Source organism: Papio anubis, chromosome 10, assembly GCF_008728515.1.
Source record: "Papio anubis isolate 15944 chromosome 10, Panubis1.0, whole genome shotgun sequence".
Lineage (NCBI taxonomy): Eukaryota > Metazoa > Chordata > Mammalia > Primates > Cercopithecidae > Papio > Papio anubis.
Genome location: NC_044985.1, coordinates 124,519,520 through 124,538,647, shown reverse-complemented (window position 1 = coordinate 124,538,647; position 19,128 = coordinate 124,519,520). Strand labels below are relative to the sequence as shown.

The 19,128-nt window shown below is 56.1% G+C and overlaps 1 protein-coding gene across 5 annotated transcripts in view; it reads right to left on the bottom strand.

The window, feature by feature from the left end:
- Positions 1-1,721: 1,721 nt before the first annotated feature.
- GPR35 (G protein-coupled receptor 35) overlaps positions 1,722-19,128 on the bottom strand; it is a 29,704-nt gene continuing 12,297 nt past the window's right edge. Inside the window, exons 1-2 of one of the 5 annotated variants that reach the window (XM_003908174.5) lie at positions 9,063-9,419; positions 1,722-4,961 (exon numbers count right to left, since the gene is read on the bottom strand). In XM_003908174.5, the coding sequence (XP_003908223.1) occupies positions 4,028-4,957 (930 nt within the window). In that variant the 5' untranslated portion in view covers positions 4,958-4,961; positions 9,063-9,419 and the 3' untranslated portion in view covers positions 1,722-4,027. Of the gene's footprint in view, positions 4,962-7,003; positions 7,245-7,613; positions 7,831-8,966; positions 9,420-19,128 lie in introns of those variants that run through there. The other 4 variants (XM_031651667.1, XM_031651666.1, XM_031651668.1 and 1 more) reach the window with 4 other exon arrangements.

Here is a 19,128-nt window from a genome sequence, read left to right as displayed (position 1 = left end):
GTATCATGAGAATAGCATGGGGGAGACTGCCCCCATGATTCAGTTACCTGCACCTGGTCTCTCCCTTGACATATGGGGACTGTAATTCAAGATGAGATTTGGGTGGGGACACAAAGCCTAATTACACCATTCTACCCCTAGCCCCTTCCAAATCTCATGTCTCTTTTACATTTCAAAACCAGTCATGCCTTCCCAAGAGTCCCCCAAAGTCTTAATTCATTCCAGTATTAACCCAAAAGTCCAAGACCAAAGTGTCATCTGAGACAAGGTAAGTCCCTTCTGCCTACAAATCTGTAAAATCAAAAGCAAGTTAGTTACATCCTAGATACAGTGGAGGTACAGGCAATTAGGTAAATATACCCATTCCAAATGGGATAAATTGGCCAAAATCAAGGGGCCACAGGCCCCATGCAAGTCTGAAATCCAGGTGGGCAGTCAAAACTTAAAGCTCCAAAATGATCTCTTTTGACTCCACGTCTCACATCCAAATCAGGCTCACGCAAGAGGTGGGCTCCCATGACCTTGGGCAGTTCCACCTTTGTTGTTTCACAGGGTACAGCATCCCTTCCAACTGCCTTCACAGGCTGGTGTTGTGTGTCTGTGGCTTTTCCAGGTGCATGGTTCAAGTCATCAGTGGATCTACCATTCTGGGGTCTGGAGGATGGTGGCCTTCTTCTCACAGCTCCACAAGCAGTAGGCAGTGCCCCAGTGGGGACTGTGTGGGGGGGCTCCAACCCCACGTATCACTTCTACACTGCCCTAGCAGAGGTTCTACATGAGGGTTCCACCAGTGCAGCAAACTTCTGTGTATCTGCAGGTCCAATACCACATGTAAGCCACCAAGGCTTGGGGCTCGCACCTTCTGAAGCAAAGGTCTAAGCTGTACATTGGCCCCTTTTAACCACTGCTGGGATGTGGGGCACCAAGTCCTGAGACTGCACAAAGCAGCAAGACCCTGGGCCCCACCCACAAAACCATTTTTTCCTCCTAAGCCTCCAGGCCTGTGATGGGTGGGGTTGCTGTGAAGACCTCTGGCATTCCGTGGAGACATTTCCCTCACTGTCTATGCTATTAACATGTGACTCCTAGTCACTTATGCAAATTTCTGCAGCTGGCTTGAATTTCTCCTCAGAAAATGGGTTTTTCTTTTCTATCCCATAGTCAGGATGTGCATTTTCTAAACTTTTATGCTCTGCTTCCCTTTTAAATGTGAGTTCCAATTCCAAATCATCTCTTTGTGAATGCATAAAATTGAATGCTTTTAAGAGCACTCTCGAATGCTTTGATGCTTAGAAATTTCTTCTGCCAGATACCCTAAATCATCTCTCTCACATTCAAAGTTCCACAGATCTCTAAGGCAGGGGCAAAATGCTGCCAATCTCTTTGCTAAAGCATAGTAAGAATCACCTTTATTCCAGTTTCCAGCAAATTCCTCATCTCCATCTGAGACCACCTCAGCCTGGAATTCATTGTCCATATCACTATCAGCATTTTGATCAAAGCCATTCAACAAGTCTCTAGGAAGTTCCATACTTTCCCACATCTTTCTGTCTTCTGAGCCCTCCAAACTGTTCCAACCTCTGACTATTACCCAGTTCCAAATTTGCTTCCACATTTTTGGGTATGTTTACAGCAGCACCCCACTCTCTGTGGTACCAATTTGCTGCATTCGTCTGTTTTCATTGTTTTCATACTGATATAAAGAACTGCCTAAGACTGGGTAATTTTAAAGGAAAAAGGTTTAATTGACTCACAGTTCAGCATGGCTAGGGATGCCTCTGAAAACTTACAATCAGCAGAAGTTGAAGGGGAAGCAAGGAACTTTCTTCACAAGACAGCAGGAAGGAGAAGTGCCAAGTGAAGGGGGAAGAGCCCCTTATAAAATCATCAGATCTCATGAGAACTCACTCATTATTTTCCACATGTATTTCCCACATTCCCACAGCATGTGGGAAACAGCTCCCATGATCCAATTGCCTCCACCTGGTCTCTCCCTTGATACAGGGGGACTATGGTTATTATAGGGATTACAATTCAAGACGAGATTTGGGTGGGGACACAAAACCTAACCATATCAGCCCTCCTGAGTATGGACTCTTCTGGACATGGACCTTTCTGGGCATGGACACTTTTAGGCATGGAACCCTCCTGGGCATAAACCTTCCTGGGCATTAACTGGCCTGGGCATGGACCCTCCTGGGCATGGGCCTTCCTAGGCATGAGGCATGAGGCTCTCATAGGCATGGCCCTTACTGGACATGGACCTTCCTGGGCATGGGGTTCTCCTGGACATGGTCCTTCCTGGGCACAGGGCTCTGTTGTGTATGGACCCTCCTAGGCATGGACCTTTCTGGACATGAACCCTCCTGGGCATGGACCCGCCTCAGCATGGACCCCTCCTGGACATGGGCCCTCCTGGGCTGGACCTTCCTGGGCATGAACCCTCTTTGACATGGGCCCTTCTGGTCATGGACCTTCCTAGGCAGGGACACTCCTGGACATGAACGCTCCTAGGCATGAATCTTTCTTGACATGGAGCCTCCTGGGCATGTATCCTCCTGGGCACAGGGCCCTCTGTGCACGTGATCCTCCTGGGCATGGGGCCCTACTGGGCATAAACTCTCCTGGGCATAAACCCTCCTGAGCATGGACCCTCCCGGGCATGGGACCCTCCTGGACATAGACCCCCCACTAGGTATGGACACCCTTGGATATGAACCCTCCTGGACATGGGACCCTTTTGAGCATAGTACCCTCCTGGGCACAGGACCCTCCTGACAGTGGGGCCCTCCTGCTCACAGACCCTCCTGGGCATGGACCTTCCTGGGCACAGAAGCCTCCTAGACATGGACCCTCCTGAGCATGGGCCCACCTGGGATGCACCCTTTTAGGCACGGGGCCCTTATGGGGCTCTCCTGGGTATGGGCTCTCCAGAGCCTGGGGTCCTGTGAGATGCCATCAGCTGCATGCTTGTGCCATGTCCCTGCCACAACATGACTGCCATCTCTCTCCAGTCCTGTGGAACGTGGAACAGGGTGGAGCGGTGCCTGTGGACATGCAATATGGGATGACAAGATGGGGTTTGAGCCCAGGCCGTGCTGGCCCACACTCGCAGGAGGTCTCTGGAGTGCCCCGTCCTTCCAGCTTGGGGTTCGAGATGCCCTCCACGCAGAAGTATAGGAAAGTCAGAAACCCGCAGGACATCCCGCCTTTACCTGGGTGGACACCCAAGCCCTACCCCTGCCAGATATGGTTTCCAGCCTTTCCCTGAAGGAAGGAGAAGAGGGCTGGGTCCCCTGGCAGATCCTGGCCACCCCTTCACTGCCACCCACCCCAACCCACCCTCACCTGCTTGACCTTGGTCCCCCCTCCTTGCACCACTGTGCAGCTCCTACATGGAGATAAGCCACTCCCAGCCCTTCCTTGAGCAAGGAAACCTGGGCTAGGGGCCTCTAGTGAGGTCCTGCCAGGAGCTTCCAACAGCCCCTGTTCACGCTTCAGATGGTGGGGGTGGGAAAGTGTCAAAGGGTCCAAGGGGGCCTCAGAGTGAAGAGCCCCAAAGGGTCCCTGGAAGATGTCCGCTGGCCCTCTGAGCCACGCACTCCCTCCCCGCCTCCCATCACATGAGTGGGCAACACAGAGGGCCCCACCAGGACTGACTCTGGGTGGGGAGTTTTATTCCAGACCCGAGGGGTGGCAGCAGGTGTCCTCAAGGCTGCACCCTAGCCAGCAGGAACTCACTTTGGCCTGGTGAGCTGGTTCTGGGGGTGGCAAGTGTGAGGCCCCATCCTGGGGGTCTCTGACATTGGCCTTGCTCTGGTCTCAGTCCTCTTGCCCTTGTCTCTGTCCCTCTCTCTTCCCAAGAGAGCAGGTACCTGGGCCATGCCTGTCCACCCAAGGCTCCAAGAGAGCTCACAGTGAGTTCAGGGCTGATCCCAGGCTCCTTGCTACTGGTCCCACCTTCCCCTGACAGGCAGCACCTCCCGGAGCCCCCAAGACCTGGCCCACAGCGCCCTCCGCACGCCTCCTAGGCCAGGGTCACACACAGAGAGGCCTGGCTTTTATGGGCCTTGGCACTGGGAACCACGGCCAATGCAGACGCCTCCTGGAACTCCTTGGCCATGTAGTAGTAGCAGATGGCGTCCAGGCAGCAGTTGGCATCTGAGATCTTGCTGGTTATGAAGAGGGTACGACGGAGCATCTCCACGAAGGCACAGGCGTTCCAGCCCACAGCGAGGCGCACCGTCAGCCCCACGTGCAGGGGCAGGAAGCAGACCACAAACACCACGAGGTTGGCCCAGACCATACGGGCAGCCTTGTGGCTGGCCTCTGCCTGCCCCACATCAATGGGTGGCCTCTGGGCCAGAGCAGTCACCACCTTCAGGGAGCAGAAGACCACCACGGCCAGTGGCAGGTAGAATCCCAGCAGCGGGAAGGCCATGGAGCTGAAATTGTGCCGGGTACTCCTGAAGCAGAAACCGCCCTCCTGCATGCCCAGGAACCAGCGAGCCACCAGGGAGCCGATGACCAGCACCCAGAGGACCGCGCACACGGCCGCAGCCTGCCTGGGGGACCGCAGCCCACGGGCGCGCAGGGGGTGCCGCACGGCCACGTAGCGGTCCACGGCAATGGCCGTGACCAGGCTGATGCTCATGTACCTGTTGGTCAGGTAGATGCCCTGGGAGAGCTGGCACAGTGGCGTGTCCGAGGTGTCCTGCAGGGAGTGCAGCACGAAGGGCAAGGCACACAGCAGGCAGAGGTCGGCCACCGCCAGGTTGGTCATGTAGATGCGGGTCTCCGTCCACCGCTGCATGCGGCAGCAGAACACCCAGAGCGCCAGGCTGTTGAGCAGCAGGCCCAGCACCAGCAGGATGCCCAAGTAGGCGTAGAAGCCCAGCTTGATCGTCGGGGGCCAGGTGAGGTCGCTGGAGCCACAGGTGTTGTAGGTGCCGTTCATGGTCCTGGGGTTGCAGAGGGAGCTGGAGGTCAGCAGAGGGCGAGCGGGAGGAGCGAGGCACTGCCCCCACTCCGCCCACCTCGGCCTCACATCCACAAACACAAAACTCCTCAAAGAAAGCATGGATGCCGTAAAGAACTCCAAGTCACCCTCGAGGTCTAACCCCTGGACGGATCCTCTTCCTATCTCCTGAGCCCTTCTGTCCTGGGACCTGCCTGCTGTCATGGGGAAGGAAGGGAGGCAGAAGGAGCTCCACGTCCCCCTCCAGTCCCCAACCCAGCAAGCCCTACCCTCCAGAACGCAAATCCTGGACAGGGAACAAAGGGCCGCCAGCCTCACCCAGCACAGCTCTCAGCAGGGAGGGTTCAGAGGCAGCAGCACCTGTCAGTCTAAGGATGGGAAGACTAGGCTCCCAGACAAAGCCCAGGGTGGCCCCTCCACCCCTCCCGGGACCTGGCTGCAAGAGGTGCCCACATTTGACTCCACACCTGCATCGGCCCTTCCCCACAGCAGAATCCAGGACAGCTGGGACTCTGGCCTGCCCCTCCCTCCCTGTGAGCTCACCACCCAGTCCTGAGCTCTGGAGGTCCTGCCTGGATCAGCCTGAGTCCCCATTCCAGTCCCACATTTGGGATATGGGGTCCACCCCTTGAGCTCCCAGGGGTCAGAGCCCATGAGGGCAGCCCTGCCCCTCCAGGCCCTGGCTGTGCTGCTCAGGAGCCGCCCAGGGGTGGAACTGAGTATCCTCCTCTCAATCACTATCAGGACCACTCACAAAGCCACTCCTCCGCTGTCCATGCCAGCCTCTCACTGTCCCCAACACCCTCCACAACATAGCCCAGGAAGGCTGAGATCAGCCCCGGATGGACTTGGGCAGAGTCTGGTGTCCCGGACATGGGCTGGAGTCATCCTGACTCGGCCACCCCTGCAGCTGGGCAAACTCGTTCCCTCATCATAAGGGGTGCTGGTGTTGCACGCAGGCAGGTGTGACACGGAGCTGCTGGCGAGCGCCCAGAGTCCGGGACTCACAGCCACACGTCCCACTGCCCGGGCTCCTCAGTGGGTCCAGGAAGAGCCTGGAGGGGTGGGGGTGGGAGAAGACTCTCCCCCTACCACCAGGCTGTCCTGTCGGGCATCCCTCAGTGGCTTCCTGCTGGGCTGCTATGGAAGGTGGGAAGGACTCAGTCCACAGCCAACGGCCTTGCTCCTCCCTCTGCCTAGAGGAGCACACAAGTTCCCCCAAATCAGGAGAGGGGAGAGCGCCCAAACCCCATGACTGCAGCTGCTGGGGATGCCTTTCCCCCATGGTGGCCCCCGGGAACTCCAGGTCCCCAGTCCATGAGGGACACAGGGCACAGGTTTCAGCCAAAAACAGAAACATCCTGCCCTCTGACTTCATTCCGTCTCCTTAGTTCCCACCTCCAGAGAAGGACGGTGGGCATTTGCTGACTTCCAAGTTTCAGGAGCCCTTCCCCCGAGTGCGAAGCGCTGCGCGCCCGAGGGTCTCTCCTCCCTTCTTGAGGGTCCTGCTTGCTTTCTCTCTGATTCATGAGCAACACCTTGCCCCGCTTCCAGGGATCTTTGTAGGGACCCTGAGCAAGGCCAGGCTCCGAGGACATCCCCAGAACCCACTGGAACCAACCGCTGGGATCTTCCCTTCCTGTCGGTCCTGTGCTCCTGCCGCAGCCCCCGCTGGGGACCAGGAGATCCCAGAACCTGCTCAGAATCTACACCTCAGAGGTACCTGAGCTGGGCAGGCGCTGTGCGTTGGGGAGGGCTCCGTGCGACTGACCTCCTACTCTCCCCACCTGAGCTCTCAAATCCACCAAAAGTCCAGGGCCAGCCTTGGGCGGGGTGCAGACCTGGCAAGGGGAGGGGCCTGCACAGCTAGAGGGCGATTCCTTCGCTGCCTCATCTTGAGTAGCCTGGAACCCTGCCTGGTGGGAGGTGAGGACACGAGAGCTCGTGGGCCTGGGCCCCTTCCCGTTGCCCCAGCTTCCCAGATCCCTCCCCATGGCTGCCAAGGGGCTGTCAGGTCACACATACCCAGGGCTGTAACTTGCCTACTAGCCTCAATGTGGCTGTGGGGGAATGTTTAACTGCAGACCAGGCACAGTGGCTCACGCCTGTAATCCTAACACTTTGGGAGACTGAGACAGGAGGATCACTTGAGGCCAGAAGTTTAAGAACAACCTGGGTATCATAGGGACACCCCGTCTCTACCAAAAAAAAAAAAATAATAATAATAATTAGCTGGACTGGTGACGCGTGCCTGTAGTTCCAGCTACTCAGGAGGCTGAGGCAGGAAGATCGCTTGAGCCCAGGAGGTCGAGGCTGCAGTGAGCTATGCTGGCACCACTGCACACCAGCCTTAGGAGACAGAGTGAAACCTTGTCTGTAAGAAAAAGAAAAAAAGTCTAACTACAATATTTAAATTTTCCCGTTTATAATAAAACAAACACTGGACTATTAGGGAGAAAAATGCAAATGTTGCAAGAGTTTCAAGGTGTATGTAGGCTTTGAAGAAGTGCCCTGTTCATGGGTCCTTGTCTTGCCCCTGGGGTGCCTCCCAAAAAAGTTCAGGAAATCAAGGCCCAGGTTTTAGCCCTGACGGCGTGGGGCCCCGGGAGCTAACATGGCCAGCACAGATGCCTACCTACTGCCCCAGCCCCGCGCAGGAATCCATCCAGGCTGCGGACCATAGCTGGCCTCCCGCCTCAGATCCTCAGGCCTGGTCTTCCTCAACAGACACCAACACCATCAGCCTCAGGGAGCTCCCGCTGCTGGGGGCCATGGGGATAGGGCCTTTCCACTTCCTGCCCAGGAGGCTGTGGGGATAGGAGCCAGCAGCACGCGCAGGAGGCCCCGCTTCCCCTTCTTTCCCTGGATGATAGCTCAGTCTTCACTGCACACAAAAGCAGAAAAGTGCCCTTTTTGATTCCCTACACTGAGCAACTTTAGGAGAGAAACCTGGCTGCAGTGACGGCGGCCTAGGCCAATTGAGCCCCTCAGCCAGCCCTTCCACTGTCTTGAATTCAGAACCCACCCAGACCCCGAGTACCCTGGGCTGGGCCCAGGATAAGGGTCAGGCTCCACCATCGCTAGTGACGTGGGGGCACACGGAGCAGTGTAGATCCGTGGCTCAGGCACCAAAAAGAGTGCCCCGCATTCTGTGCACCCTCTGGGCCTGGGGCCTCACATGAGCATACCTCTACCTGCCTGGGCCCTACATAGCAGACTCCCACCGGGCTCAGTGCCCCGGCACAGCTGCCCCACCGGGCTCTGGGCCTCACAGCACTCCACCGGGCTCTGGGCCCCACATGAAGACTCCCACCGGGGCCTGGGCCCCACACAGCGCACCCCACTGGGCCTGGGCCCCACACAGCTGCAAGCACTCCCATCAGGCCTGGGGCCCCACACAGCACACCCTGCATGGGTGATGGGGGCTGTGGATGGACAACAAGTTCACTCAGCAAACCGCCACCGAGGCCACAGCCAAAGTATTTATTCTTGTTTTTAGATGTCACGTCCCACACTCCAGCAAGCTGCTACCCACACACAGGCTCCGAGCCTTCATCAGCCTCAGCCACACCTGAGACCCCCAACAGCCCGAGCCCACCTGAGACCACAACACAGCCTCACCCCGCTGAGACTCCCCATCACAGCCTCAACCTACCTGAGACCCTATCACAGCCTCACCCTGCCCTGAGACCCCATCACGGCCTCACCCAGCCCTGAGACTCCATCACAGCCTCACCCCACCTGAGACCCCGTCACAGCTTCAACCCATCTGAGACCTCATCACATCCTCACCCCACCTGAGACCCCATCACGGCCTCACCCCACCTGAGACCCCGTCACAGCTTCAACCCATCTGAGACCTCATCACATCCTCACCCCACCTGAGACCCCATCACAGCCTCACCCCACCTGAGACCCCATCACATCCTCACCCCACCTGAGACCCCATCACATCCTCACCCCACCTGAGACCCCATCACACCCTCACCTGGCCCTGAGACCACATCACATCCTCACTCCGCTCTGAGACCCCATCACGCCCCTGCCCCACTGGGAGGCCCCTAGGGCAGTGGGCGGCACTGACCTGCAGGCAGCTTTGGCCTCCCGGGTAGAGTGTGTGACCCCCGCTGCCAAAGCCTGCACAGTGGCTGCCTGAGGAGGGCTGGGGGAAGTGAAGCTGGGGTGAGCCACCCCCTCGGGGCTGGTCCCTGACTCTGCCCCTCCTTAAGGTGGCGGGGCGGGTGGCCAACTGACGGCAGCAGGGCAGGGGTAACAGGAGATCCCCCTGCTCCCGCACCAGCTAGAAGGCGTGGCGGATTTCTGGGAGGGAAGTGGGGTGCTGGCTGCCTGTGCTGACACCTCTGAAGAACCAGCCTCCTTGCTGAGGGCACACATTTGTTCTGGAAACAGCGTGAGAGACAGCAAAACCAGAGGCACTCCAGTCCCGCCCACGGAGCCTTCCTCCTCCCCAGCCCACTTCTGCCCTGTCATCTCGGAAAGCTTCTCAGGGCCCGGCCCTCCCAGGGTGTGCGGTCAGCCCGCCCTCCCCAGCGCCTCATGCCCAGTCCTCTGACAGGATGCAGCATGCACGCTCATCCTAGTTCATGCAGACATGCTCCGTGGGCATCTTCCAATACACACACACACACACACGCACCCCGGCACACACGCACACACACATGCACACACCAATGCACACGGGTGAGAGGCACACAGGCAGGCTGGCTCCTCTGACACACACAGGCAGGCTGGCTCCTCCCCTGCTTCCCCCCTCCTCGGCCACCTGCCCCTCCTCCAAACCCACCCCCTCAGAAGCCTATCCAGACCACCCCTGTCTGGTCTAGAATATTCTCTCTGGCCCCCACCTCCTCGGCACACATCTTCCTTCTGAGCTCATGGCGGGGGAGCCCATAGGTCCAGGCTGCTCCCCCATGGTGCACACCACCCCCTTCCTGGGCCCCATCCACTCTGAGAGGAGGGGCCTTGTCTCCTCAGCGTGGGCCCCACAGCCCCTGACCACAGCCTCTCTCTCCTCAACGACTGCGATAGGCTGGGGAGAGCTTCAGTTTCACCCCTCCCCACTTTACAGCGGTGGAAACTGAGGCCCAAGGAAGGGGAACGCTTGGCCCAGCATCACACAGGTGGTGGCAGGTCTGAGACCAGTGCCTGGGCCTCCTGAGCCAGACCAGGGCTCTCTACCCAGAGGCACCTGAGGAAGCCCTGCCTGGGCCTCGGTCCTTCTCTGCTGTCATCCCAGGCCCGGCTCCTTTCCCTTCCTTCCTGCCTCCTCCTACTGTCCTTCCTGCCCTTCCTCCTGCTTCCCCAGCTGTCCCTCCAGACCCAGTCCCCAGTGTGGGCCCTCGGGTTCCCTGCCCAGTCCCCGTGGGCCATGATGTTCAGTGGAGAGGGGCCTCCTCCCCCTGCAGGAGGCTCAGATTTGGGTTTTCATCTGCCTGATCTCAACTCCCATGCCTCACTCTGGCCACAGGATCTGGCCTCTGGGGTCAGCAGAAGGCGCAGCACCTGCTCAGTCAAAGCCTGGCCGCCGTCAAGCAGGGACTGGAGGTGCAGGGCGGGGCGTCTCCCAGGGGTGTTCCTTCCACCTCTGGCAGATCAGAGGCTAAACGGCTGGATGGTGCCCCAAGCAGGCCTGCCCAGCCCACCAGGGCCAGGACCCTGCAGAGCACCCCCACCCTCCCACCACCGGGCCAGCCACGAACTCCACATCCCTCCCCAGCAGTGGCCTGGGGCACCCTGATCCCACCAGGCCTGGCCTCCCTGACGTGGCCTGGCATCTGTGCTCCTCACACACTGGAAGGGAAGCCCCTCTGGGCAGGGCCATGTGGACCCAGCGGATTCTTGTGGGCTGTGTGGACTTGGGGAAGAAACTGGATATTTAGAGACTCCAGCTGTCTCTGGGAAGGGCCCCTCGCCGCCAGGTTCCACCTGTGTACAGGAAATGCTATCCCTAGCCCACCCCCCACCTCTCTCCATCTGCCCCTTGGCTATCTCCGCAGGGCATGGGGGCACTTCAGGGCAGTCCCCCCCAGCCTGGAGCCTGGGCCCTTGTGCTCTGCTCCCTCCCACTCAGGCAGGCTTTGCGCCTAGGGCCCCTCCAGTGTGCTGTTTCTCTCTTGGCTCCCCGCTCACCCCCAGGGCCCCTCTCTCCCCATAGCTGCACCCTCACGACCTGTTTGCACCCTCACGACCTGTTTCTAGCACTTCACCCTGTTTGATTTTATCACAGAACTTATTTTTTAAGTAACCCTTTCTGCGCACTGGGTTCATGCTTGTGGGACTCCATCTGCTTCCTGCCCTGTCAGGGCCCTGGCACAGAGCCCGACCTCTGTGAAGCTCGACAACCCCTCGCCCACAGCGACTCCTGCCGTGGGGCCGGCGAGTGCCTGGGACACAGCAGGTGATCAGTCATCGTCAGCGCCCGGCTCAGGCACAGTTGCCTGGGGTCCTCTGCTGCCGCCCAGGCCCTTCTTCAAGGCCCCCTGGAGTCCCCAGGTTCGACAGGCCAGAAGGCAGGTTTCCATTCCAGACCAGGCCTGTTCTCTCCCGGCTGGGCAACCTCAGACCACCCGGGCCTCTGTGGAGGAGAACTGGCAGCCAGGGTCCTGCTGTGGGCACAGGGGCACCGCCCAGGGTCCTCCGTCCCCCACCTCTGCTTCTGGGCAGCTCCCTCACCCCCAAGGTTAGCCCCCTGCAGCAGCACCAGCCCCTCCCACTTCACCCTGCTGGGCTGTATGTGTGACAGGAGGAGCTCTGAACAGGATTCCTTCCTGCCCTTCCTCCTCCTTCCCCAGCTACAGCTGCCAGACGCCACCCCTGCAGCCCTATCTAAAGGAGCCTCTGCAGCAAGCTGGTCCAGCCCTCGGGCTGCGGGCTTTGAATGTGGCCCAACACAAATTTGTAAACTGTCGTAAAACATTATGAGATTTACGCACGGACCTTTTTTTGCTCATCGGCTACCGTGAGTGTTAGTGTATTTTACGTTTGGCCCAAGGCAATTCTTCTTCTTCCAACGTGGCCCGGGGAAGCCAAAAGATTGGACAGCCCTGCTTTGAAGGGAAGTGTGTGAGGGGATGTCAAGGAAGCAGGAGCCTGGGAGAGCCAGAGAAAAGCCGTTTACGTTCAGCTCCACCTTGAGACCAACGAGGCACATACCTGCCAGCCACAGCCCACGGTCATACGCTGTTTACAGCTAAAGCAGCAGCCAGTGACGCCTGCGCAGACACACTTCTATGACAGCAAAGTGTCCAAGTGCCCTGGTATACAGAACAACATATGCTTTCCAGATAACTATCCTTGGCCGGACACGGTGGCTCAGGCCTGTAATCCCAGCACTTTGGGAGGCCAAGGTGGGAGGATGGCTTAAGCCCAGAAGTTTGAGACCAGCCTGGGCAACATAGCAAGATCCTGTCTCTAAAAAAGTAAAAAATATTAACCAGGCATGGGGGTGCATGCCTGTATTCCCAGCTGCTCGGGAGGCTAAGGCGGAGGAGCACCTGAGCCTGGGTGGCAGAGGTTGCAACGAACTGAGATTGTGGTACTGCACTCCAGCCTGGGCAACGGAGGAAGACCCCGTGATGGACGGTTTTCTTTAAATCAATAGAATAATATATGTTAGGCACAGTTTAGCTTAGTCTTTACATAGACGAGACCCCTGTATGAGAAAAACTTAAAGCTGGGTTGTTCCTCTTGCTTTCTGAGGACGCCCTGCTCTGTAATGGAGCAACCTTCAATAAACCCTCTCTTCTCACCAGATTCTGACTCACCTTGACTTCCTTCCTTCCTGAGATCCAAGAACCCTGCCTTGAGGTCTGAATCGAGACCCTTTTCCCATGAAGCTGTCTCCTAAATGCGTCGCTTGGATCCTCATGGGTCCTTTGCACAGTTTTTGTTTATTAAAACAACACTTTGGGCCGGGCACCGTGGCTCACGCCTGTAATCCCAGCACTTTGGGAGGCCGAGGCGGGCGGATCACGAGGTCAGGAGTTCAAGACCAGCCTGGCCAACATGGTGAAACCTCGTCTCTACTAAAAATACAAAAATCAGCTGGGCGTGCTGGCGCGTGCCTATAGTCCCAGCTACTCAGGAAGCTGAGGAAAGAGAATCGCTTGAACCTGGGAGGCGGAGGTTGTGGTGAGCCGAGATCACGCCACTGCACTTCAGCCTGGGCGACAGAGGGAGACTCCATCTCAAAAATAAATAAATAAATAAGAAATAAAACAACACATTACTGTTTTATGACCGTTTTTCTGGTGTCCCTTCCAGCACTGTGCCCCCGAGGCCAGTGCCTCACTTATCCATCTGGCAGCTGAGGCAGACCAGCGGGATCCTCTGTGTGGGGGCTCAGCTGTGGACCCCGAGACAGGATGTGAGTCCACCTCCCGCTTCTTGAGGCTTCTGTGTCGCCCTCAGCACTTTCTGTTCCCCTCTTCACAGAACCAGGTCTGGAAGTGGATGTCCTGCTGGGAAACTCCCCTCCCCCACTGATCTTGCCTGAAGCCTGGGGGTGTCACCGTGAGGGGCTGGGGACCAGGACACAGGCTCTCTGTCCTAGATGTCCTGCTTTTGTGTGTATTTGATGTTTTCCATAATAAAACTGTATAGAGAACTGAGTGTGTGGCCATGGAAGGGCAGGGAGGGCAAAGCCCGTCAGCTGCGGGGCAGAGGAGGTGGCCTGCAGGGGTCCCGGGGCTGGCTGCACAAGACCGGCACCTGTGGCCTGAGGTCCCCTCCACCCAAGACCCGCCCTGTGCCCAGCCTCCTGTGATGGCCCACGCCCAGCGGGTGTGTCCTACGTGACCCCAGACTCATCTTCCCACAAGAATTAGCCCCCGGCACCACTTGCCCCAAAGCCAGGGCAGCCAGTGGGGACTGGGCCACAGGGAATGGTTTGGGTTCGGGTGGCAGGGAAAGCTGAGGCCTCCTCCCTATGCTGACTGGGTGGGCAGCAGCCAGCATTTGCTGGCTGGAGCCACCACCTGGAAGGAGCCACCAGGGCACCGAGAGGAAGGGTGCAAACCAGGCCAGCAGAGCCGCAAGGCTGCAGGAGACCCCTTCTGCCCCACAGCTCTTTGGCCCCCACCTCCCTCCACTCTTCGGAGAGAGACAGAGTCTCGTTCAGTCTCAAAAAAAGACAGAGCGAGTAGCTGGGATTACAGGCACATGCCACCACGCCCAGTTAATTTGTATTTTTAGTAGAGACAGGGTTTCACCACATTGGCCAGAATGGTCTCGATCTCCTCTTCTCGTGATCTGCCCACCTTGGCCTCCCAAAGTGGCGGGATTACAGGCATGAGCCACCACGCCTGGCCGGGGACACCTCTCTTACTTGAAGGCCTCCTACCCCATGTTGGGCACTTTCCAGCAGCCCCTACACAAAAGTCGCTTTGACGTCCCTGAGACCCGCGCTGCTTTCCCAGGCGCTCAGGCTGCATTCGGCGGCTGAGGAGCAGCAGGGATGCAGGCCAGGGAGGAGTGGGGTGGGCAGGGGGCTTCCAACACCTTAAGGGGCTTCCCATGCCAGGCTCGTGCTCCCTTCAGAGGGACTGAGAAGGATGCATCCCCCAGTGCAGCCACCAGAGGAAGGTGCCGCCCTGGCCTGCTCCCTGCCCTGGGGGCCCTGTGGCTGCTGAAGCCCCTCTGGGACCCGCCCAAGCATGGCTTCCCCCTCCAGAAGTGCCTCTGCTGGGCCTCTCTGGACCCCACACAGGCTCCAGCCAAGCTGGGTGCTCAGGGGGTCCCCACAGCCCAAGCACGGGGCCCTTGGCAGGAGCTGGGCACCACCACAGGATGGGCAGGGGACATGGCACCCCAGTGGTCTGGAAGGGATCCTGAGGGGTCCTGAGGGGACCACGATGGGGGTGGGAGGGGTCCTGAGAGGGTCTGAGGGGCTGCAAATTGCACCCAGGGCCCTTCCCTGCCTCCCCTGTGCCCACTCCTCCCTTCACCAGGCACCTTCACAGTGGAGCCTCCAGCTCTGCCCACCTGCAGCAGGAGGCCTGGCTCTGCCCTGGGCACTCAGGGCCACCTCTCCACCTTGGAACTCCTGCCCCACCTTCACCCAGCCTGGAGGGCATCAAGGCTTCTGACTACCAGCAGGGGGGCACTGCCCAGGGAGATCCCAGCCCTGGCCACCAAAGGCCAGAAGAGGCTCCTCAGGCTGAGGGCAGGTGACCACAGCCCCTGGGCCACCCCGCCAGCTCACTCACCCTGATGGCTCCCACTGCCTGCTCCTGGGGACCCACTGCTGCCAGATGCCCTGCTGGGGTCCCCACTTGGCCACGGGATGGGCCTTGGGTGCTGCCCCAGCCAGGTTTCTGCTATTTCCAGCAGCATCTCCCTTTCTTGGCTCTGGACAGCAGGGCCACCCTCCCAGACTCCTTCCCCTTCCTCTGCACAAGGCTCTGTGACTGGGAGGCCGCCTGCTCCTTGGCCCTTCAACTACCAGCTGCCTGTCTCCATCCCTAGGGCCCTCCCTTCTCAGCAGAGAGAGCCATCCGGCCCCTGCTTGGGGCCCTCCCAACTCACCCTCCTGTCCAAGAGCCCCCCTCCTAAGAGCCCCGCTCCTAAGTGCCACTTCCTGGCTTGGGAACCTGCAGAGGCTCCCCGCTGCTTGCTGGAGGCTGCCTGCCAGCCGCTGGAAGGTCCTCCACTCTGGGGAGACCTCCGGTCCGGGAGTCTGGCGGGGAGGGAGTAGTAACTCTTGAGAGTGGAGTGTATGTCGTGTGCTGTCATCCCTGCCCTACAGTGAACCATAAACACCCAGTAGCTGGACAGGGAAGGGACAGTCCCTCCAGGAGGGATTTTCCCCACGTCCTCCCCGGGGCGGCAGGATCCCGGCCTGGCTGACTTGCAGCAGCCTGTCTAGGACGGGCCCAGGAAATGGCAAGTTTAATCACGCCCAGGAGCCACTGAGGCAGAGGGTCCTTAACCCCCCAAGAAGCACTGTGTGGAGAGTTCTCACGCCCATCCCTTGGCCCTGTCCTGGGACCACCAGCCTTCAGAGACACTTCCTCCAGGGCCGGGCAAGACACCTGCCGATAGAGATGGGAGTAGACGTTCACAGAGATGTAAACAGCTCCTTAAAGATACGAAAAGATGCTCAAAATGATCACAAAAAGAGACATAAATTAAGCTCAAAACTATCATAAAAAGAGAAACACAAATTAAAAGTTCACTGCAACACCATTTCTCCTCCATTAGACAGGTCAAAATACAAGAGTCTGACCACAACAGAAAGACATCCTTGGATATCACCCATTGATCACTGATCTCTAAGGTGATACAAACCCCCATGCAGGTGGATTTGGCAACACCCTTAGCCAAACTAGAGATGCATTTACCCTTTGACCCAATAACCCCCCTTCTGGGAATGTATTCACAGAGAGATGCAAGGACGATGAAGCATGTACTTCGGCAGCTATTCACTGTCGCAGTGTGGAGTGGGGACAGCCCGGGAACCACTCAGCCTCTCTCCAGAGGGCCCGGGTTGAATGAAGCATGTTCACATCACAGAACATTGGGCAGTTGTAAAGAGGAGGGAGAAATATTTCTACACACTATCATATGGTCATCTCCAGGATATATTTGTAAATGAAAAAAAGCATGCTTATGTACATATAGACAATTTATGTGTTTTTAGATAGAGCCATCAGCTTGTATGTTTTACAAATGGAAATATAAGCCACAAAATTTGCTTTAAATTAAACTGTTACCTGTAGGAAACAGGTGGAAATGGGGTGATGGGATAGGGGTGGACTTTTGTGACCATATCTTGGTTTCTAGATTTGGATTTAGAATCATGTCAAATGTTGTGTAATTACTTAATTAAATTAAATTAATTTGTAAAAGGAATTCTGAAAATTGAAAGCAAAATGAAACTAACTGACTTGCATTATGGGTTGACAATATGACCCTACCAAACTCTTCCAAGTGATTTTAAAATCCAGTCATTTGGATGTATATCCATATAGCCTGACAACAAAAAAGAATGGCAAAAGAAGTTTTCATTATTTTAAATAATCATTTTCCAAATAATTTTAAAACACTCTTTTGTCTGTACATTGACATAACCCAAGGACTTTAAAAGTATCTAAAAAGAATTTTAAACTATTTTCAGTTGTTATACTGTTGATGGTAGTGTTGGTAAAGTCATTTTGAGAATATTGTGTTACAGGATAAAACAAATGAGTAACTATGTTGGGTATTGTTTGAGATTTTTGGCGTGGGAGAAAGGAGATGCACATGTATTATCAATAAGATTAAGTAAAAACTATGTAAATCTTAATTTAAATAGAAAGTGTCAGTTTGTACTCATAATGTGTCTTTCAAAAAAGAAAAGAAAAAAAAAAGCCTTAGTTCTGTCCACTGACAAGGCCTAAAAATAAGGACAAATCCAGGAACCACAAGCACACCTAACACCCAGATTGCGGTCTCTAAGGACCATTTTTCTTGAAGGGGAAGAGGGGCTCTTGGAGAGAAGCGTGTGCTGTCGAATCTGGGTTAGGAAATGTCTAAGATAATCCTGGATATGCCAGAGAACAAAGTAGCTGTCAAAGGTTATTAGGGCAGTGCCAAAGGGGCTCAAGAGTTAAATGAAATAGGCTAGCACTGGACAAAGACAGGAAGATCTGAATATCAATAAGGATAAAAATTTTAACAAAAGGGAACATCAAAAAATGTTAAACTCATGAATTCATAATTATACTTTAAAAACTCATTAGTCATTCTTGAAAGATGCCAGGAAAACAGTTCATTATTTTCTAAACGAGGAAAGAAGGGAAAGAATCAAGCATTTACCCTGCCGAAAGCTGTGCAAACTGTACCCCAACATGACCAAAGAGTTAATGAAGGAACACTTCTTTTTACAGATACATTTCTGCTAATAAATAATGAAGGAAGACAGAAGTAGAATATCACCACCTTGCAAACCCTGATGGATGAATGAAACTAGCATTAGGGCTAATTATCTATTATTTTAGTTGTGCATTGTCAGTTACCTATTGCTACACAAAAAATTACCTCTAAAATGAGAAGATTAAAACCACAGAGTTTTATCTCCCAGTTCCCGTAGGTCAGGAATTCGGGCTCTGCCAAACTGGGTCCTCTACCCAGGGTCTTTCATGAGTCTGCAATCCAGGTGTCAGCTGGGGCTGCAGTCTCATCAGAAGGCTCAGTGAAGAGGAGATTCACTTCCAGCTTCCCCAGGTGGCTGCTGGTAGAGTTTCATTCCCAATGGGCAGCTGGCCTGGGGACCCCAGGTCTCCCCCGGTTCCTGCCCTCAGTTCCTTACTGGCCATGTCTCTTCACAGGGCAGCACACAGCATGGCATCTGGCTTCCCCCAGAGCCAGCGAGAGAGAGTATGCATCCAAGACAGATGCCATGGTCTATTTCAACCTAACCACGGAAAAGACAATGCATCATGTTTTTTGTTTTGTTTTGTTTTGTTTTGTTTTTACTGTATTGTTTGTTATAAGTGAGTAAGTCCAACCACCCTTACAGGAGGGAATTGCATGACATCGGGAGGCAGGAATCACCCACTGGGGGTCTGTTGGCAGCTTCCTGCCACATTCATGATCATCGGTGGCTGCCGGCCTCACAAAGAGACCACCAGACATCATGAGCCCCCTGGTAGAAATGCATGCCCCACTGATGAAGTGGGCTTGCCAAAAACCCAAAACTCTCACCTGAATCTAGTGAAGTATCTGGAGCTGACTAGCAGCTGACAGGAGATTGGCAGGCATGCGAACTCCAGCCATGCAGGCTGCAAAGTCCAGTCTGCAGGAAGCTGCACAGGGCGAGAGACCCAGGAGGAGAATGGAGAGACGGAGGAGGAAGCTGCCAACTAAGAGTCCAACAGGTATGTCGGCCAGGCGACTGCGTGGACCTCGTGTGCATCCTGTGGAGCCACTGCTGTCGAGGTTGGGACCACGAGCCCAACGGAAGGTCGCCCTCAGGCCTGTATTCACGATTGCAATAGTGCAGGCAAGAGGCAAACAGAAGGAAAACGGTGCCGGCCCCTCCGATTTTTGCCCCCTGGATGACATCAGGCAGATGGGGAGATGATCTCACTGCCAAGGAGGCGAAACAGAAGCTCAAACCAAAGGATCTGGCCTGGGGAACCATGGAGGAG